A 20,352-nucleotide genomic window follows, 5' to 3' on the forward strand; every position below is an offset into this window, starting at 1 on the left:
GGTTGAGTAAGCCACTCGCTAAAAGGTGACAGAGCCTGCATTCAATCTCGGCCAGCCCAAACACTGAACCATAGTCCACATCACCTCTCAAAGTTTTCCTGTCTACTCAAGAAATCACCAAAGCAATGTCCTGGAGGAAGGATTAATAACCTCAACCTGAACATGTTCAAATCATAAGCCTTATTCTTCCCCCCTCCCCAAATCTGCTCTACCTAAATTAGAAATCTCAGATTAACCTCAATATCTGACTCTCCCATATTCCATACCCTTGTCCATATACCCAGTCTGATAGAGTCTACCTCGAAAATCTCTCCCGAACCCAATTGTCCTCTCCATTCCCACTGCCTTGCTTTAGCTCAATTCTGCATCATCTTTTATCTAGAGTGTTGCAAAAACCATCTTTTCTGGGTTTTCCCCACTGAGACCATTCTCATACTGCTTCTAAAATTATCTTAAACATGCACACATACACACATCTAATGCCACTCTTGTGCTTAGAAACCTCCATTGGTTTACTGCCGCCCGCAGAATAATTTATATACCCAATCTCCTTGGTCTGAGGGGCAATTAGGTTATTCCTAACTTCTTGAGATTATCATCAAGACTGTAAGAAGCAAACTTGTGATTCTGTCCTTTACTCCCTGTCAGTGAATTCCTTATAGTGAAATTGTTGAATCAAAGGATATGTACATTTACAAAGGCAGTTATTTTTTATTAATCTCATCCTCCAGAAATATCATGGCAAATTACATGCATCAGAAGAGTGTACTACAACGCACTACTACAATGTATTATAATTCACATGTTTACATGTGAATTATGTGGGTTTACATGTGCACACACAGAGTCCAAATGTGTTCTAATCACTTTAAAATGATCAGAGCTGCAATAGCAAATGATTAGTCTGCATTAAGTGTGGACTGAGCTTGGCCTGTAAGTCTGTCTACTAGACCTTAAGCAAATGGAGAACAGATTCCTTCTATAACTCCCTTTCAGGCATCATTTTTACCTAGCATAGCACCAGACAGAGACAGCTTAAATGTTAATGAACTGATGTTAATGAACAAAATAGAAAAATCCAAAGTTATAGAAATTATTGCAAAAAGTAAAAAGAATTTCATGACATTGGGTAATACGAAAACAGAAACTCTCACTGGTCTGAGGTATTCATAAGATAAACAAGCTTAATGTAACTGAATTAGCACTCTGCTGTAACTTTTGGCCAATTCAAAAAAAGAAATGCTAACTAAAGTGTCCTGGTGGAGTAGAAGGGAAAAAAAAATCAATCTCCCCCCACCCCTTAAATCTAGTCAAGATGTGTCCCCCACCGTACATACAGAATGCCATCCACTACTTCATAGTGAAAATGACTCAAGAGAATGGCTATTCTATTCTGTCATTTTGTGCTTAAGAATTGATTTCTATTAAAAGGATACTGACATTGATTGAGCCTATGTGTCAAGCAGTGTCCTTCAAGTTTTCACATGTGTGTGATCTCACTTAATCCTGAATACAATGAGGTTGTGAAAGGTTAAGCTCCTTACCCAGGATCACACAAGTAGTAAATAAAGGCTGGGAAGCTGAGAGGCACATGTCTCAGAATCACTCTTCTTGTTATTTGAAAAGATTTCCTTGTGTAAACCTCAGGGACTTTACAAGGGAGATATTGGATTACTATAATATGACTCATCAGCCCAATTTAATATTACCTATTCATTATAATGTAATGATGCTTGCAAAACAGAGAAAATGCTGTTACATTTCCTCCTCTGGCTCTGTAGACACCATACCTAGATCACAGAACATGGGGTAATTATACAAGCTATGTTGCAATTAATATTAAGAAAATTTTAACTGCTCATATTTATGGCGTTGTAAATACGTGGTCTAATTTTGGTTAGCAGTAGCATCTAGGTAATGCTGACTCAGAAGGAAGATATTTGTTGTTGCCATGAGAAGTGGAATAGAAAAGCTGAATCACCCTGTAGCACATGAAATGTTACCACTATTAATAAAACATGCGGTAAATAGTGAGAAAGAGAACTAGACCATCTCTGACCAACAAGTCCATTACACCAGCAGACAGATGCAAGCAATGGTGTCATAGCACGATGTCACTTTATTACATTATGTTTTTTACCAACTAAGCTTATAATTAATGCTTAGTTGATCATCTGGTCAATTTTGCCAGTGTATTATACCACCAATAACAGGGGTTACAAATCATAGTCTGCAGAGCCTCGTGGGTAATGGAAATGAATGCATTGGGCAGGTTGTAAGGCGGTGAAGTCTGTCCTGAACTTCGTAATGGAAACAGACACTGAGTATAATCTTAATGAAGGACCATAGCAACCATAGACCTGATTGTCCCATCTTTTAAAATGGGCCAGAAACCCAGATTTTTAATTAAAAAATTCCCCACTTCTTGTGGGTGCCTTAAGAAAGCCTTCTGTTGGCCCAGATTTGTTATTCATTTGCAACTATCATCCTAGAATGTCAGCAATTTCATCTTTGTAGCCATTGAGGGTGAGGGGCAGGGAGAAGCATGGGATGCAAAAAAATGGAATTAACTGCAACTACTTTATTGTTGGATAAGCAACTGTTGACTGCTGAATACCAATGCCTTCATTCTCACTAGCATCCAAAATTATATCTGGAATGACATTGGTCTTTATAAAAGTGTTTATCCTCATACTGCTCATACCCTCACACCTAGCAGAGCAGAGAAAACACTCTTTAAATAGCGCCAGCTCCTTGAGTCTGTATGGAAGAAAATGAAAATTGAAGTCTTGAAAAATGTTTGGTTAATCTGAGCACTATCTACTTAGCTCAAGAGTCTCTAATCCTTGGACAGCTTTGGCCATTTTCCCCAGTGAAAGGAATGTTTTTAAAAGACCTGTCCGCTGGGCTGCGGGCTGCATATGTTAAGTGGTATTTACTTCTAACCAGACTAAGACAAGAATTATGACATGAGCCTCTAGGTTTCTGGCTGAAAGCTTGTGCAGTCACGTTATGGAAGAATATTTGCTCTGAATTGCTGAAAGTATGGCAGACCCAGCATGATTTTTTTTACTTCACTATTTTAATATATGCAACACAGATACAAAACATTACATAAGTATACTTTTTACTCTATGGAGAAGGAATAACACATTTGTGTTTTTACCGGAAAGTGTGTTACCCAGTACTGGCCACTCCACCAAGAGCTTCCCCAGGGATTTTGTACTAGTCCTAGGAGGTTTTATCATGAATAGAAAAGGCTCATAACTATTTTCAACCATTACACACTTATGTGTGTCTTAGTTTTACCATTTCGCTGCTTTGAATTGTTAAGAAATACAAAACCACCTTAGCTAAGAGTAATTTTATTATTCATGTTGAACAAGAGGCCCTTCAGCAAAGACACTGTTTAGGAAGGCAAATTACCATTTCCTGGAAAGTACAGACTGATATAATAAATGGTTATTGGCTAAGCAGTAATTTGTGATACTCCATTTACATGAGATATAGATAACCACAGAACACCAGAAAGCCCCCACAAGTATTAAAGAAAAACAAGTTTCTATGAACCAGAGACACTTTTTGGGGGGTGGGGGGCGGGAGGGGAAGGATTGGGGTCAGAATGGGGCGTTTGCAATTGTATGGGGGAATATAAAAATAAAATTTAATATTAAAAAAAAAAAAAAAAGAGAAAAAAAAAAAAAAAAAAACAAGTTTGCAAATATTCAAACTGTTTTCCCCTACTGGGGAAACTGGTTTAACCACAAGTTAGAGTGTCAGCCAACAAAGAAAAAGTAAAAAAAAGTAAACTGTGAAGAATTCAAACATGACCAGAATTCAACTTTCATAGCATACCCCAAAGTTTTCAGCCATTTCACTGACGATTTTTCTTATGAGAAAAAAAAAAAAAGATGAAATCTGCATTTATCTTTTTGGAAATGTGGGGGAGCCAAAACTTCTAATTTCATAAAATATTTGAAACTAATAAGCATGCAATGTTTTGTTCATCTCTTTTTGAAAGTTTTAATTATTGCCCTTGCTGTTAAAAATCATTCAAAATTATGCCAGCCTTTAAGGATAAACTTTGAGCAAGTAAAATACTACAGTTTTAGTTGCCAGCATTATGGTTTGTTCTTGGTAGAGCCATCTTTGTTTCTTCTCTGCACATCCCAGTTATAAACCCTGGACATGTTGACTTCTGTGGTAGTAAGTTGATCTCGAAGAAAGTCAAGGTCTTCCTCAAGGGAATTAAAGTTGGTTGTGGCAGTCGATAAGTTCTTTTCCAACAGTGCCTGAGCTTCATCAGTATCATATTCAAGCATTACATTAGCCCCCAGCCAGAGACACACGTTATTGGTAGGGAGCACTAAAGCCTTGCAGTACAGGTTATTTGCGAGTAAAAACCTGGTCTCCAGTGAATCAGTAGACTCTTTTTTCTTCCGCATGTATTTTAGAATGTCTAAAGTCTGCTGGATTTCAGGAATCTGGCCTTTTAGTCTCTTTTTCTTTTGAGCGAGGTTCAGTTCCATAAACTTATACTTCTGGTACTGTTCATCCAGCTTCTTCAGCACAGAGGTCACCGTCTCATTCCCAGGCTGTTTCATGAAGGAATTGATGTCTTCCAGAAACACGGCTTCAGGAATCCCCAGATGGAGCCGCGGCCTGTTCCCCGCGGCCTCTTCACCAAAGTCACAACCGTCCTTGGAGGCCGCCATTTTAGGGAAGGGATCTCGCGCCCGCCTCGCGAACCGCCAACCATGACATATTTTTATTTTTTTTAAACTCCTCGGGGTCTGGAGACGTAATTCAGTCACTTCTTCCACATAAATGTCGGGTGTACCAATTGTTTATTTATCTATTCAACAATTATTTAGTCCAAGCCACTACCTTTTTCACCTGCTCTACTACTGTACAGACTTAACTCTATTTCCACTCCTACCACATTCTCTGTTTAGACTGAGAGTCAAATTTGCCAATTTGTTCATCCAAATATTATTCCTGTGGAAGATAAAGAATCTAGATGAAAACAAGAGATTCTGAAAGGCCACCCTGCCAGCACAACCTCTAATGAAAGAGCAACATCGCAATCATGACAAATAATGTATTGCATGAAGTCCAAAACCTTTACAAATGGGATTTTGCAGACACATTGTCTATATTAATCAGTTTAACAAGACAATGACAAAAATATTTGTCTCATTTATGCTGTAATATTTTGCAGTCCTGCTTTAAAAAAGATGTCCAAATCAAATACTGCTTCAGTGACAGAGACCAGTCCACTTCCCTCTACACAAAGCCTCCACTTCCCAAGTCCCAGATAGCTTTTTTTTCTCCTTTGCCTCTAAGTTCTGTCTTTGACTATCTGATCAGACTGGTGGTGTCACCCAAGTCTTCCTTAAATATCTCAACTGTGATCTTTAAATGGACCTTGCATTCTAGTATCTTCCATATCTCGAAATATCACTTATTCCTCCATGCACCAACCTAGAAACAATATTTTAGATCCTGCCTGGCTTCAGTAGAGCTATTTTTAAATTGTTAAGAAAACTTCCAAAGAGTTTGACATTCTTTCTTTTAAAAAATTACCCTAAATAGTATGAAATGCATCCACATTCCACATTATATTTAATATAGATAGCATAACTATATATATTGAGCTGCTGCAGGTGACTTGGTCAACATTATATTCTATTTTAAAGACAGAATAAAAAACTTACTCATTTTTATTTCCTGGATTTTTTCTTTTTGTATTTTGAAGACGTATGTATACACACATACACACCTCAAGTTTCAAATATTTTTATAAACCCTTTAAAAGGTCAAATACCTTAAGAAAAGATAACCTGGAGCTATGTTCTTTGTATCCTATAGAACAGTTTCCCAACTTGGTGCAATTGATATTTAGAGCCAGGTAATTCTCTGTTGCAGGGTCCCTGACACTATTTAGGATGTTTGGCAGAATCCCTGCTTCTACCCATTAGATGCCAATAGTACCTCCCTCCAAAACTGTCTCTGGATATTGCCAAAATCCCCTGAGTGTGGGTTTACCAGGTAAAGTACAGAAATTTCAGTTACACATGAATTTCAGATAAACAACAATTTTTATTCATATGCCACAGACGCAACATTGGGACATACTTACACTAAGAAAATGTGTTGTTTATCTGAAATTCAAATTTAGTTGGGTGCCTTGTATTTTTATTTGCTAAATTTAGCTATTGTACCTAAAAGGTACAATGATCCCAGTGGAGAATAGTCCTCTATCTCAGTTCCCAACATATGCCTTCTCTCCCCTACTTTCCCCACATGTTTGAGGTAATAAGTAAGGGCATATTACTTATTACACTAGCTAGCAGAGTTAAAGGAATATGCTTTCTTTAGTTCAGGAGGTTTTTATGCATGAATGCAACTCATGCCAATGTCAGTACCCATTTACACAGAAATCAACCAATTGAACTCCTTCGGGCAGGCATTAGGCTGGAAGGATACAGAATAAATATAAAGCATAGTCCTTCACTTCATGAGCTTCAGTGTGGTTGAGAGAAAATAAAATATATGTCAGATGACTTCCAATACAAAATAGTATATAACTAAGTGCTAGATTGTATGGTACAGGTTATAAATGCTCTCAGAATCAGAAGAAAAAAAGTTCAATAAAGACTAGAGCAGGGGCCTCCCTGGTGGTGAAGACGGTTGAGCACCTCACTGTGAAGCTGTCTGCAGCCTCTGCAGCACAGGTTCGATCCCCACTGGCCAGTGAGAATCCCACAGGATGCAGCAGACCTCTCCTGTCTCACCCGCTGCTCCCCTCAGCAGTGTATTTTGTCAGTCTGCCTGTTCTGTTCCCCACTCTGTCTCTGGTGAATCCTCTCACCCTCCTGCACATCTGGCCTATACCCTGGTTCTTGTATAAATAGATAAATCTTTAAAAAAAAAAAAAAAGACTAGAGCAGCAGGCTTAGTTTTGTGGAAAAGGGATTGGGAATGAGCTTTAAAATATAGTAGGTACTCAATTCAATAAATATTTGTTGAATGAATAGATAAATGAATGTATCAATTGTAAGTACTACATTGAATTATTTTATAGTTCCCTACCACCAGTTATTATCAACATGGCCCTTTTCCAGCCCCAGTAGCCCAGGAGAAATAAGATACAGCAAAAAAAAAAAGGAGGGGGGACTCAGACAATGATTAGCTTTTGGATTTCAAAACAGACTTTGGAAACGCATCATGAAAAAATATCTTTTAAATAGTTCTTACAGTCCAAAAACCTAGCTCTGAGGACCTAAAGCCAAGTTCCAAAGAGCTCAGAATATAGTTTCTGCAATGATTAACAGTTTTGTGAAGAATAAATGAGAGTTGATTACCTTGCCCTGGGAGATGGATTCCTTAACAGAGAGAAGTGAATGGAAAGAAGGGACCAAGGAGAACCTTCTAGAACAATGCTCTGCCACCGGCATGGGGCCTGAAGAGATAGTTCAGGGAGGAGTTGAGTCAGGCATGCTGGAATGAGCTCTAGACTGCACTTGCAAGGGCCCAAGTCACTGGCTGAGTCAACACCAGCATCGATTCATGCCCAGGAGCTCTTGGGCATTCTCCCCATTGCCTGCACCTTCAATTTCCAACAGGACAGACACCAATTGAGGCTCCATCCCCTAAATCATGCTACGTGGATGGGCCCAATTTTCCTTAAACCTGACAAAGGTCAAAAGGGAGAGTCTTTGGAGCTTATACTGCCCACAATCAGCAGTTGAAGACTGATCTAGCAAAAACAAAAACAAAACTGCAAAAGTTTTAATTAATGAGTAGAATTTGAATTAAAAGGAAACAAGGAAATAACATCCTACAAGAAGACACACAAGCAAATGTCAGATGTTCTTGAAGAGACAATAAATAAACCAGTTTATGGTAAGAGAAACAGAAAGGGGGAGTAAAAAATAAATTATAGATTTTTGCTTTTAGCTTTTGCCTGTATCGCTCATTCTTCTTTCTACACATTCCCATTTAAAAATTGTCTTCTTTAGCCTTTGGCTTGCATTGACTATTTTATACTCCTTTTTTGATAATAGTGAAAAAATTTTTCATTTCTTCAGGTAAAAGTATAGGTGCTCCAAACCACTGAAAAATAAATCAAGATGTGTATATTGCTCTTTATAATTTCCTCCAGAAGGTAAAATAATCTACTGGCCATCATTAACTCTATTCAAAATTTCATGCATCACCTGAAGGAAATTCTCTAAATACTATTCTCACAAATTCATTGTTAGCCAAAAGCCTGGAAATCTTGGTTCACTTTAGTATTATCTGTTATTATGGAGAAATATCAGTCTGCAATTTGACGTATTGTAATTTCTGCCCTGTGAGTTTATATCTGACTGCTTAGTATGTTAATTTAATATGTCACCACCCCTTATTAAGTCCTCTAAATATTATTAAGCATTTCTCTGGCATAAAGCCATAATTTAGAAGAAACTTAACTCACAAACACTTTCCCCCTAGGATTTTCTCCTGTCAATTTAGAGGTCAGCTACTAAAGAAATCAAGTGAACAAGCAATGTTTTCACTTTGATTTGGTATTTTTATTTCGAGTTCCCAGGTGACAGTGTTTTTATAGAAGGTGTTCGGTTAGAATGATGCACTAAAATTCAGCAAACAAAAAACCTAGACTCTAATGTAGTTTATTTGTTTTCTCCAACTCAAATTATAGCTGGAGAAATTATATGTTTATTATATAACTGTTACGTTCAGTGAAGGAAATTCTATCTCCCACTCGACAATTTAACTTCCTGGTGGCAACTTACTATTCCCATTCTATTGCCAACATTCAGGGTACAACTTAAGACAACAGAAAGGACCGAAAATGAAGAAGCAATAAATACAGAAAGGATAGCCACAGAATGATCTAAGTGACCTCGCTTATAAACAGGATGAATGTATAAATGTTCACTGAACTTAACTCCCAAACAATCTAACATACTTTTCAAGCAAGAATGATCAGTTCCTTCATTGAATGTGTTCAGGGCAATCTACTTTGGTCAAAATAGTAGGACAGAATTTAAATCATGAAAGAAATCAGTAGACTCAAGATGAAAAAAAAAAAAACAAAACACACGTGGGTCTCCCTGTTGGCGGAGGCGGTTGAGCACCATGCTGTGAAGCTGTCCGCGGCCTCTGCAGCGTGGGATCAATCCTGGCCGGCTGGGGAGAATCCAACACGGAGAGGCAGACATCTCCTGTCTCGCCCGCTGTTCCCCTCAGCAGTGTACTTCAGTCAATCTGCCTGTTCTGTTCCCCTTTCTATCTCTGGTGAATCCTCTCACCCTCCTGTGCATCTGGCCTGTACCTGGGTTCTAGTATAAATAAATAAATTTAAAAAAGAAAGAAAGAAAAAAACCACATGTGCGCTGGAGGGTAGGAAGGGCAGCCACAGTAACTTGAAGTTGAAACTCAAGTTCACCTCATCTTAATACTGAATTTTTTTTCCTACTTAAGCTCAAGAGGGATGGTTTTTGAGAAGTCACTTGGAAATCCTCACTGGGTTGCCTCAATTCTCTCTTTTTTTAAAGATTTATTTATTTATGCATACAAGAACTGGGGTACAGGCTACAGGTGGGGGGTGAGAAGAATCACCAGAGACAGAGTGGGGAACAGAACAGGTGGAGTCACTGAAGTACACTGCTGAGGGAAGCAGAGGGGAGACAGGAGAGGTCTGCTGCACCATGTGGGTAGCTCCCTGGCCGGGGATCGAACTCAAGCCGCAGTGGCTGGTGATAGCTTCTTAGTGCTGAGACTTAATCCCTTGCTCCATCAGGGAGGCCCTGGAACTCTCAATTCTAGTATTCTTTATCATTAAACTTCAAGTACATACTTTATCTTTAAACTCCAGATTTCCCCCTTCACGTATTGGTTATTGACAGCTTAAAAGAAAAAAATGCAATATTTTATAATTGCATTTTCTGTGCTTTAAATCTTTTAGATTCTGAACATTATGGGTAAACCTCGACTAAATATAGCCAAGCAAGGTCAAAATCTTCAGGCACAAAAATCCATTAACTTTCTAATACTTCCAGAAGTTGAACCTAATTTCAAACAAAAATTGCCTCCAGGTTCCATTGCTAGGCATGTGCTGATATAATTTGTTGTGGTTAAAAAAACAAGAAACAACTCTAGAAATTCACATAAAATTCCACTGAACTAAAAGTAAAATATCTACAGAGCCAAGAATACACTTCGAACAAATGAAGTGCATAGCAGATGAGCTGGAAATTGTAGTTGTGGATAATCTGTATCAAGTAAAGAGATTGTGGGCCTTCAATTTGACTGGTTAGCTGAGTTTATATGACTGACCTTGGAGGCTCTATCTAGCTCCAACCTAAAATGCCAAAGTATTAAAAACCAAAATTGGGCCTCCCTGGTGTTGCAAGGGGTTAAGTCTTAGCACTATGAAGCAAACCCCAGCCACTGCAGCTAGATCCCTGATCCCCAGGCAAAGAGCTGACGCACATGGCACAGCAGACCTCTCCTGTCTCCCCACTGCTCCCCTCAGCAGTGTACTTCAGTCAATCCACCTGTTCTGTTCCCCACTCTGTCTCTGGTGAATCCTCTCATCACCCCGCAACCCCGCACCTCTGGCCTACACCCCAGATCTTGTATGCATAAATAAATAAAAGCTTTTAAAAAAATTTAAAAATAAAAACCAAAATTGCAACTATCAATGAAATAATAGGATGTAAAAAAAAATTCCCCTTTGAACTCAAACTTTTAGTAGCTATGATTTCTTTTATTCATTAAACAGTTTTCTAATTTTGGCCCAAAGAACATCAATAGGAGAAAATGCTCAAGTTATCCTAGAGTACCCTTCATTTGTATGACTCCCCAGATGTCAAATTTCACTGGCTGTAAAGTGGGCAAATAACGAATCACTTCGTCCACTTGCAAGATTTTGAGGAAAATATGGAAATCTTGTTACAAACAAAAGGTTTCACATACCATTCTCAAACTTGGTATTAGAACATTTTAAACATATGCACTTTCAAATTGCCTAATTCTCACTCACCAAACCAACAATGATATAGATAAAAGAGTATCATTTTCATTAATTTTCCTATAAACGGAGACAGGTAAGTTGCACATTATGTGTGAGCCTTAATTACAAGTAAGCTGCATAGACACGTGTACATTATTCAAAGTTGGTCAGTGAAATTTCCCTGTTAGAAATGAAATGCCTTCTCTTTTTTTTTTTGCTCTTTCAAGATCTCATTTTGTCTCATCTGATCCTACCATTACCACCCCAGTTCAGGCTGTAGTCTTGTGAATTTACAACCTTTGTTCTGGACTCAGGCATCTCCTCTGGGAAGTTTTCCCAGGTTATCCAGAGCACCACGACTTCAAAGTACTTACTGCTTATGCCACTAACCCAGGACTGGGAGGCAATATTTGAGTAATGTTCAAGGTTTCTATTGACTGCTTGTCACAGATGCTGTTTAAACAGTGATTGATGGGTTGGATCAGATGTGTTAAGCACCCGATTGTCATTTTTTAAATTTATATGCTCAATAGATCATAAACTTCTTGAACATAGTTATCGCCATGTAGTTATCCTTACACCTCTAAAACAGCCATCCCATAATATTAATTGATTACTTACATGTTTATTTCATTTAGCTATGGTTCTATTGATGGATTGTAAGGGTGCTGGCACTCATTTGTGTAGAAGGAAAGATCTCCCCTGCATGGAGAAATCAGTTTTCCACCATCTGGTTAAGAGGTCCCTCTCCAAGACTAGAAATAGAAACCAGACTCCACAAAGACAGGACTCAAACTCTCTTGATCTTAAAGGTAGCAGGGTCAAGGCAGCTTCTTGGTGGTGGATGGAAGATGGTATTATCAGTGACAAAAATGGAATCAGAAAGAAATGCCAAGAAGGTGCCCTTGGAGTTAAAGGGTAAATACTCCGAATGCCTGGATGCAGGATAGGATATCTGACCCCAGTCAAGCTATTAACAATCGGAAATTGGTATTCTACAAATTTTTAAATACTTTTTGATATTTTCCAAATTTCCCTTTTGTTCTCTATATATGCTAGGGTAACACCGTTTGGAAATGTGGTCTGTCTCACTCTATTAAGGGAAATGAATTCTAGGTTTGGCCTTTGCCTGAGCAACCACAGGATCAGAACACACAAACATTAAACAAATTGTAGAAGCCAGGAAAATCTGGAGGAAAAGAGAGGGCTGCCTGTGGGTTCAAGGTCCTGAAACGTGTTTTACCAAGGACAGCAGCATTTGTAAATAAACAATACATCGTTTTGATTAATTTCCATTTCCTGCACTAACACACATCATTACTTGTGCATAAAAATACAAAGTGTATTATTTGTAAAAATTCTCAGAATATGTATTCCATGTATTCTCGACAACACAGAGTAACCCATTACTGAGTAAAGACTATCATACCCTAACTTTTATAAATAAGCTTTTTCCCCTTTGACAGTCTAAACAAAGTCTGTCTTCCCAAGTATTTTTATACAAAATACAAACACTATTTTTGCATCATGAAAGCAATATTGAACCTTATCTAAACACTGCCAGGTAGAACTTGCTACAGTTATTCTGAATATACTGAATGACAAAATGTAACTTTTGCATTGTGAAATAGATTCTCTGTTCTATGAACCACTTTAAAAATAATGCCAAAACAAATAATTTTAAAATTAATGCTCTAGAAATTTCTTTACTATTGTCCCAATGATGGAAAATATTTAATATCTATTAAATTCAAATAAATTGTATGCTTAGAAGTTATAATGATGACATATAAACTCACAGTACAAATTGTAGAAGTCACATGCTTAAGAAATTCAGGTATACATTCTTAAATGAATCTTAATCATAAATTGCCAAGATAAATTTACGAACATTTCAGTGTTTCAAGTCTTTAAATTTGTGAAATATTCCATTAGAAGCAGAATTCTAGTGTAATTCTTAGATAAAATTTGCTGAAACTTGAGATATTCAAACAATTTCATAAACCCACTGGTTTGAGGTTAGACAAACTGAGTAAATCTGAAAAACTAGATTGAGTTTCTTGAGTCTACCTTAAGGATTATCTATCAATATTTATTTTAAAGCATTGATTTTTAGAAACATAATATCAATGTAAAATTGGGGTAACTATTTTCCCTGGAGTCCTATAAAGTGGAATTCTACCTTTTGGAGGAAGAAAAAAATATTAACATTTTAAGAACCTTCACTCAATATATTTCTTTAAGAAGTCAAATGTTTTGAATATTTCATGTCTAGGAAATGGGGCATGTTAGTCAGCTGAATATGCTCAAAAATTTAAAAACTTAACTAACAAGTACCTAGGAAATTTTAAAAGTAAAAGACAACAATAAAATACATTTTATCTAGGGGACACTGATGATACATTGTTGTTGTTTTTGTTGCTGATGATACAAAAATGTACTTAAAAAGTTGTAGTATCAGCATAACAACAGATAAGTTATAGCAGTTTGGAGAAAAAAATTGTTCCATTTTTCCTTGATTGAATTCTATGTAAATAGTAATTGACTTAGATAAGAACTATTTTTGGTAAAAAAGAGAATCTGATCCAAAAGCATTTGGGTGATAACCTGAGATTTTAGGAGAAAGAGGTATTCAATTGACATAGGACTTTCTTAAACCCATTGACATTAAAATAATGGAATAGAAATAGTAATAATTACAAAATGCCATTTTGCCACTGTTACTGATATGAGCCAAAGTATTGGAAAAGTGGAAATACTACAGAAATAATACATTCAGAGTAGGATGGAGAAAAATAAAACAGGTGGAATGTTATAATTTATAAAAAGCAATGGAGTCTATGGAACAATAAATTTGCAAGATGGGGCACATAACAGGTAACTAGAGTATTTTATCCACAGCAATCCATTGCATTTAAGGAAAAGATTTAGTCATTCTAGGAGTCTGACTTCTCAGTTCTCTGGAGGCCCTTCTACTGCATGGGTGTCCTTTAGATGAAGGGAGGTGAAAACTGACTCCAAGGTACCATCACCACTCTGTTGGGAGCAGCAAAGGAAGGTGGCCCAGAAAAAGCCAAAGAAGCCGGTGTAAGCTGTTCTCCAGTGAATGGGAATAAGGGCGAAGTTGGTCAGCTGCAAGAGACAGAGAGGGAGAATCTGTGAGGGGTCCATATGGACAAAAATCCTGAGTCCCCCTTCTCAGTAGCTTGAAACTCACCTGCACAAATGGCCAGTACATCAGAGCACACTGGAATAAAGGAAAACTTTGTTAGAATGCTTCTCATTGCCCCAAACAATCCCACAATTCATTGAATAAAAGATTAAGAAATACCAGGCATATAGTACAATGGTGGTGTTATATTTCAGACTAAGCCGATTAAATTAGAGTGCTTAAGGTCTCCAGGGTGGGTGGCAGGTGGGGACTTGTGGAATTGTATAAAGCATTCTTACTCATGTATCCAGAAAGAAGTCTACCAGAGTCGGTACCAATTCTGCAAGACACCTGCTTTCAAAATAACAACATATGGATAGATACGGGTGTGTGTGTGTGTGTGTGTGTAGTAATTTTCCGGCTAGTCCAAGCAAATAATGTAGGAATGTATTTATAACAGATCATAAATATATTTTTTAAACCATATCACAATTTATTCTTTATGAAATGATTCGCTAATAATATACTCAAAACTATTTCATGATATGGAATAAGTCTAGATGATTTTTTGTATATTATAAAATGTTTTAGATTTACTTTAACAGGCTGTAATGTATACAATCTGAAAGAAAAGTCATCATTATCAATTTTTTTCAACAGAGGTCTTGGTAAATAAATTAACCCCCTCCCCCCAAAAAAAATCCAACAACTAGAGGTTTTCAAAATAGTTCTTTAAAGGTGGTAGTACACCAGATGGTTTCTCTCATCTGTGGAATATAAATAAGCAAAGCAAACAAACTAACAAATCACAACAAAAATAACTCTTAGACTCTATGAAAAGTGGGGGAGGGAGGCAAGAGGAAAGCATGGCTAAGGGCACTAGAATTTTGGTGGTGGGTGAAGTGAGGTTTATACACATATCAAGTTGTAAAGCTGCACTCCAAAATTTATATAGTATTGCAAATTAATACATTTTTATTTTTTAAAAAGTGATATTACATTGGTAACATGAAAGTGGTATGAATATCTTTTTTTTTTTTTAGTAATTTTCATTTTCTAAAGTTCTACAACAAACAATTGCAATCACAGTTCAATTGCAAGTATTTAAGCACTTTGAAGTCTTTAGGTATAATGTCATTGAAGAATTTACTACCTGATCAGAAAACTAAGCCCACCTAATAAATTTCTTATATCATTTTTTTTTCTTTCAAAATGCAGCATCCTTGGGCCTCCCTGGTGGCGCAAGGTTTTAAGACACAGCACTATGAAGCTACCTGTAGTCACTGTAGCACGAGTTCTATCTCCAGCCAGGGAGGTGACCCACATAGCACAGCAGACTTCTCCTGTCTCCCCCGCTGCTCCCCTCAGCAGTGGATTTCAGTCAGTCTGCCTGTTCTGTCCCCCACACTCTGTCTCTTGGGAATCCTCTCACACATCCCCCACACCTCTTGCCTATACCCCAGTTTTTGTATGCATAAATAACTATTTTTTTAAAATGTAGCATCCTCTTGTGCCTAGATCTTGGTCTTCTGCACAATCCTCCAAGAAAAGGGAAAAGGACTCCTCAGAGAAATAGGTCCAGGGTTAAGGCAGGTACAAGGTGAGCCTGAAACATCTTGCTATGCCAGGAAATAAACAAATAAAGATAGGGGGTATCACAAGGACATGGAAAGAGGCACTCACTGACCAAATCAGGTACACTTCAGTACTACAAATAATTAAACACTGAAATGAATGATCAACCATTGAAAAATCAGGAGTCCTGGAGTCCTTACTAATAATAAACAAAGAATTAAGTAAATAAATAACTGGGAGAGAAAAGTTCTACACAGTCTTCCCCCTTGAAGAAAGAAAGAACTGTTCCCAAGTGTTGGGGCTCAGGAAGAAGGTGTGACTTCAACCCTCTTTATCATCTGCTTCCAATTACCATGTGGGTGATGCCAGCTCTGGGGCTTGGTACCATTCAACAAAAGATGCTAGAAGCAGTAGCATAGCTGGCAATAGCTGGGTGTGGTTGACACTGCTTTTCTTAGAGAATTAGGTACATGTGAATCTCTAGGCCAGCCTATATAACCTGAAATCCTGAAAATTCACCTCTGTGTTAGTAGAATTAACATGCTATAGGCAGAACTGGAAAGCCTTCCTGATTTTTTCAGGCCTACAGACACTACTTCATCAATCTCAATTGAACGTGAATAAATATTTGTTAGAGTGGATTGTATATATTGTAATAGGTACAATAGTAATAGTGTAATAGGTGTAATAGGCGTAATAGGTGACTTGCTTCAAGTAACCCTGGGGAACATCCCACTTCTCTGTAAATACCTTAGTGAGGTTAAGAAGTTTCCTTTCACAGTGACTCAGCACACCTGGAAACCATGGCTCTGAATGTGAGAATGACCATTAAGCCATCTCTTTCTACTGTTCCTATTGTGTAATGACCTCATTGGCTCCAAAACTCAGGAATTAATGTGGGCACCAATAAGAATAAACATATGAATGTCAGACAGTTCAGAGTTGTTGTTCCTTTCCCATCCTGGAAACATTCATGTATAGACACTTGTCAAGTACTGACACTTTAAAGTATAGACAAGCTTAAAACCTCTTTTCATCCATCAAAACACTGTCAAAACACAGTGCCCTTGTACCACCCAAATGGAGCCCTGATTTGAGGACAAATATTTTTATTAAAATGTATTTCTTGGGGCCTCCCTGGTGGCGAAAGGGGTTAAGTGTCAGCACTATGAAGCTATCTGCAACTACTACAGTATGTGTTCGATCCCCAGCTGGCCAGGGAGCAAGCCACATGGCCCAGCAGACCTCTCCTGCCTTGCTCGATGCTCCCCTCAGCAGTGTATTTCAGTGGATCTGCTTGTTCTGCTCCCCACTCCGTCTCTGGTGAATCCTCTCACCCCCTGCACCTCGGGCCTACACCCCAGTTCTTGTATGCATAAATAAAAAATAAATCTTAAAAAAATGTATTTCTTGTTAAAGGTATATAAAAAGATGTTGGTTGCATTTTCAAGTGTCTGTTTTACCTTATATGTATTCCAGAATTTCTGCTTCAGGTCCAAAAATATGTCATCCTTTCCTTGGAGAATACTCATACCTATTGGCACAAACACACACCAAAGGAATTTTACAAGATTCAGTAGGATGAATACTTAATGACAGTTCATGTTCGTTTTCTTATTCAATATGCAAAATAACCACCCCATTCTCAGACTCAAATGCCCCTTCTGATCCAACAGTCAAAACACAACATAATTTCCACTCTAAAACTATGCAAATGTCAAAGGAATGATAATTACAAAGCAAGAATGAATAGCAGGGTATAAAAGTTATAATTTTTCAAAAATTGTAAGAGAATTCACAAAAACAGCAGTGTTAAAGTAGTAGGACTATGAGTGACTCTTTGCCTTCCAAACTTTGAGAAATGTTTACATTTTTTAAACTTAATTTCATTCTTTTTTAAAAAAAAAAAAAAGGCTGACAGACAGTGAGTATGTTAGTAAACATAAATTCCCCATCAATATTACCCTAATCAGAATTTGAAAGCAGAATACCAATTCAGTCTTCCTAAAAACATTTTGAAAACTTTGATATTCAACCACCCCAGAAAGAAATTCAGGGAACAAGGACAAAAACCCTATTTTTGGAAGGGTGTAAAAATAAGAGTATTCTTTAAAAATTCTCTGGAATTAGAGCTTTTTTGAGTCCCTGGAAGGGGATTCTTAATAGGACTCCTAAGGAAACCCAGCCAAATATCCTTGACACAGCCCTTCACTTACCCAGCACTAATTAAGTGCTTTGCACTTTATGTGCCTTATTTCAACTGACACAAGCAAACTGCTGAAGTTGGTATAACAGAGGAGGAAATTGCCCAGAGAGGTTAATAGGGGCCAAGTCCAAGCCAGGTGTGAATTCCTGAGCCAGACCTCTTTATCACAACTACTGTGGCTTCTCCAACACAAAAGGTCATCTGATTTAGACAATTTCCAAGTCAGAAATGCCTTGAACAAACACCCCATCCTGCTCCCTCCGTTTGAACATGCAGGAGACTGGGCCAGAAATCTGAAAAGCAAAACATAGAAGCAATCTGTGCAGGAATCTGGGGCCTGTTCCCACAGCATCTTTCTGGTTTCAGGCCTACTGATAACTCACCCCAAAGGGACCATGTTGTCTTTGGGCAAGTTGCTAAATCCCTTTGAGCTTCCGTTTCCTCACCTGTCACATGGAATAATAAAAGGACCTGCTCACCGGGTTGTCCCAGAAGTAAGCAGGAAGCTGGTGCCCAAACTCCCAGTCCCTAGCTCTCAACCCATTTATCTAATAACAAGCTGAGGAACATGTTTGCAGATCTGGTAAACTGTTTGCAGACAGATAGTATGGCTGAGACTGGATCTTTAGGAAGCGGTCCTTCATGTTTACTGTGGGAAAAAGTTCCCCCAAAAAAGATCCATAGGCAGTCTAAGCTTCTTCAAGGCAGTGGCCTGACCACCTCAACTTGGTGTAGAAGCTCCACCAGCCACTGACAGAGAAACTCTCTTGGAGCAAATCGGTGAACCACCCTCAAACCAAGGCTAGGTCAGAGACCCCTGGTTTTTTCAGGGAGTTGGGGTCCCTCCCCAGTTGGCTCCCTTCCAGTCCACAGAAGAGCACTTCCATTGCTTTTGGATTTTAGGAGTTGTTGCCAAAACCCTAAAATCAGGTCCTCGGGATATGGGGTAGATTTTCTTAGGAGGGGGCTCAAGAGATCCCCAAAGCTATAGGTTCCTCCATGACAGGGGTCCAAACCTCCTCACATTTTCTGTGGGTTTTGACAGGGTATGGGACTCCTGAAGGAAAATCTCATTGCCAAAGCAGGATCAGGGCCCTGAGCACCAAGTTCCCAGGAAACCAGGCCTGACCTGCTCTGATGCTCTGATCACCGGTTCCCTCACATTTTGTTCGTGTGTTGGAATGGGGTGTCCGCCAGTGGAAGGGAGGTCCCAAGCCCAGGAATGGATTTTCCAAGGAGCATGTCGACTCCATCCCCACAACGAGCTCACAGGGTTTGCAGTTGCCATGGTGTGGAGCTGGGTTATCTCCGACAACCCAGAGGGTCTTTTTTAGAGGCAAAGTGACTCCCAACCCTGCCTTCGCCCCTTCCACTAGCATCCCAGGCCTCCTGCAATCTCCAGTTCGATTTTGCACAAACCTAGTGTCCCACCTGCGACCCTAGCCCCCTGGATCTCTGACCTGCTGGACCTTGGCACCCTAGTTCTCCACCGCTGCAGTCACCACCCCTCAACACCCTCTTAATCCCTGGCCCCCAGATTTCTCAGCCCCTCATCCTCGCTTTTCCTGGTCCCCTGAACTCCCGCAACCCCAATACCCCCCAACCTCCCTGCAGCCCACCCCATAGTTCCCGGCACCTGTCTGGGCCCCAACCCCCCCACTCCCCACTCCCAGACCTTCGCACCTACCCATCACTGACCTCGCCAATCTCCACCCAACCCCTTGGACCCCAGACCTCTGCCTCTGGTCCCCCAACCCTGGGTATCCTGCCCCCCTCTGGCACCTCACCAGAATAGAAGGCAGAGATGGCCACGGGCCCGCCGACCGCCTGGTCGCACAGCACCTTGGCCAGGACGGCGCGCGGCGCGCGGCCGGGCAGCGCGCGCTCCAGCAGCCGCACCCACGCGTAGTTGAAGTTGGCGTGGAAGGTCACGGCCAGGGTGGCCACGCGCCGCGTCTGCTGCCAGTCGGGAGGGGCGTCCCGCAGCCCCTGCTGCAGCGCGTCGCCCGCCGAGAAGAGGCCGGCGTAGAGCACCACGTTTGCGGGCCACGGGTAGCGCCGGGCCGCGCGCGGCAGCGCCCGCCACCAGCTCGCCATGCCCGCGCCGGGGCGCACGCCAGCCGCCCGCACCGCTCCCGGCTCGCCCGCCGCGGCCCCTCTGCGCCCCGCGCGCGCTCCCCGGGCCTCGCCCGGCCCCTCCGCCGACCCGCTCGCAGGACCACGCCCGCCGGCCGCCCCCGGCCCCTCCTCGGGCCCGGCGGGCTCCGGGCTCCCCGCGGGCCGGCCCCCCGGCCTCGCCCCCGGCCGCCGCGGCCCCTCCCCTCGCGGCCGGCTCCCGGGCCCGCGCCCCGGCCTCCCCGCCGCCGGCACCTGCCTCCTCCGGGCGCGCAGGAG

At 40.2% G+C, this 20,352-nt stretch overlaps 2 protein-coding genes across 2 annotated transcripts; both read right to left on the reverse strand.

Moving 5' to 3' along the window:
• Window positions 1–3,262: 3,262 nt before the first annotated feature.
• Window positions 3,263–4,736, reverse strand: LOC119240199 (prefoldin subunit 3-like). Its single transcript, XM_037504565.2, has one exon. It carries the CDS (start codon window positions 4,713–4,715, stop codon window positions 4,122–4,124), a length of 594 nt encoding a protein of 197 aa, XP_037360462.1. The 5' UTR covers window positions 4,716–4,736; the 3' UTR covers window positions 3,263–4,121.
• Window positions 4,737–10,770: 6,034 nt separating this feature from the next.
• On the reverse strand, window positions 10,771–20,055 carry MPV17L (MPV17 mitochondrial inner membrane protein like). Its single transcript, XM_037504566.2, has 4 exons — window positions 19,746–20,055; window positions 17,216–17,286; window positions 14,244–14,273; window positions 10,771–14,158 (listed from the first exon to the last, which is right to left on the reverse strand). Exons 1-4 carry the CDS (start codon window positions 20,053–20,055, stop codon window positions 13,979–13,981), a joined length of 591 nt encoding a protein of 196 aa, XP_037360463.1. The 3' UTR covers window positions 10,771–13,978.
• Window positions 20,056–20,352: the final 297 nt, after the last annotated feature.

This window comes from Talpa occidentalis, unplaced genomic scaffold, assembly GCF_014898055.3.
Source record: "Talpa occidentalis isolate TD23 unplaced genomic scaffold, MPIMG_talOcc4v2.1 talOcc4.12, whole genome shotgun sequence".
NCBI lineage: Eukaryota > Metazoa > Chordata > Mammalia > Eulipotyphla > Talpidae > Talpa > Talpa occidentalis.

Excerpts from the sequence above, each read along its gene's own strand:
- LOC119240199 (XM_037504565.2), bottom strand. The coding sequence starts at position 4,715 with ATGGCGGCCTCCAAGGACGGTTGTGACTTTGGTGAAGAGGCCGCGGGG.
- MPV17L (XM_037504566.2), bottom strand. The coding sequence starts at position 20,055 with ATGGCGAGCTGGTGGCGGGCGCTGCCGCGCGCGGCCCGGCGCTACCCG. Across the intron at positions 17,287-19,745 it reads CATCTCTGCCTTCTATTCTG|GTATGAGTATTCTCCAAGGA; the intron begins GTGAGGTGCCAG and ends TTGTGCCAATAG. Across the intron at positions 14,274-17,215 it reads AATTCTGGAATACATATAAG|TGTGCTCTGATGTACTGGCC; the intron begins GTAAAACAGACA and ends CCTTTATTCCAG.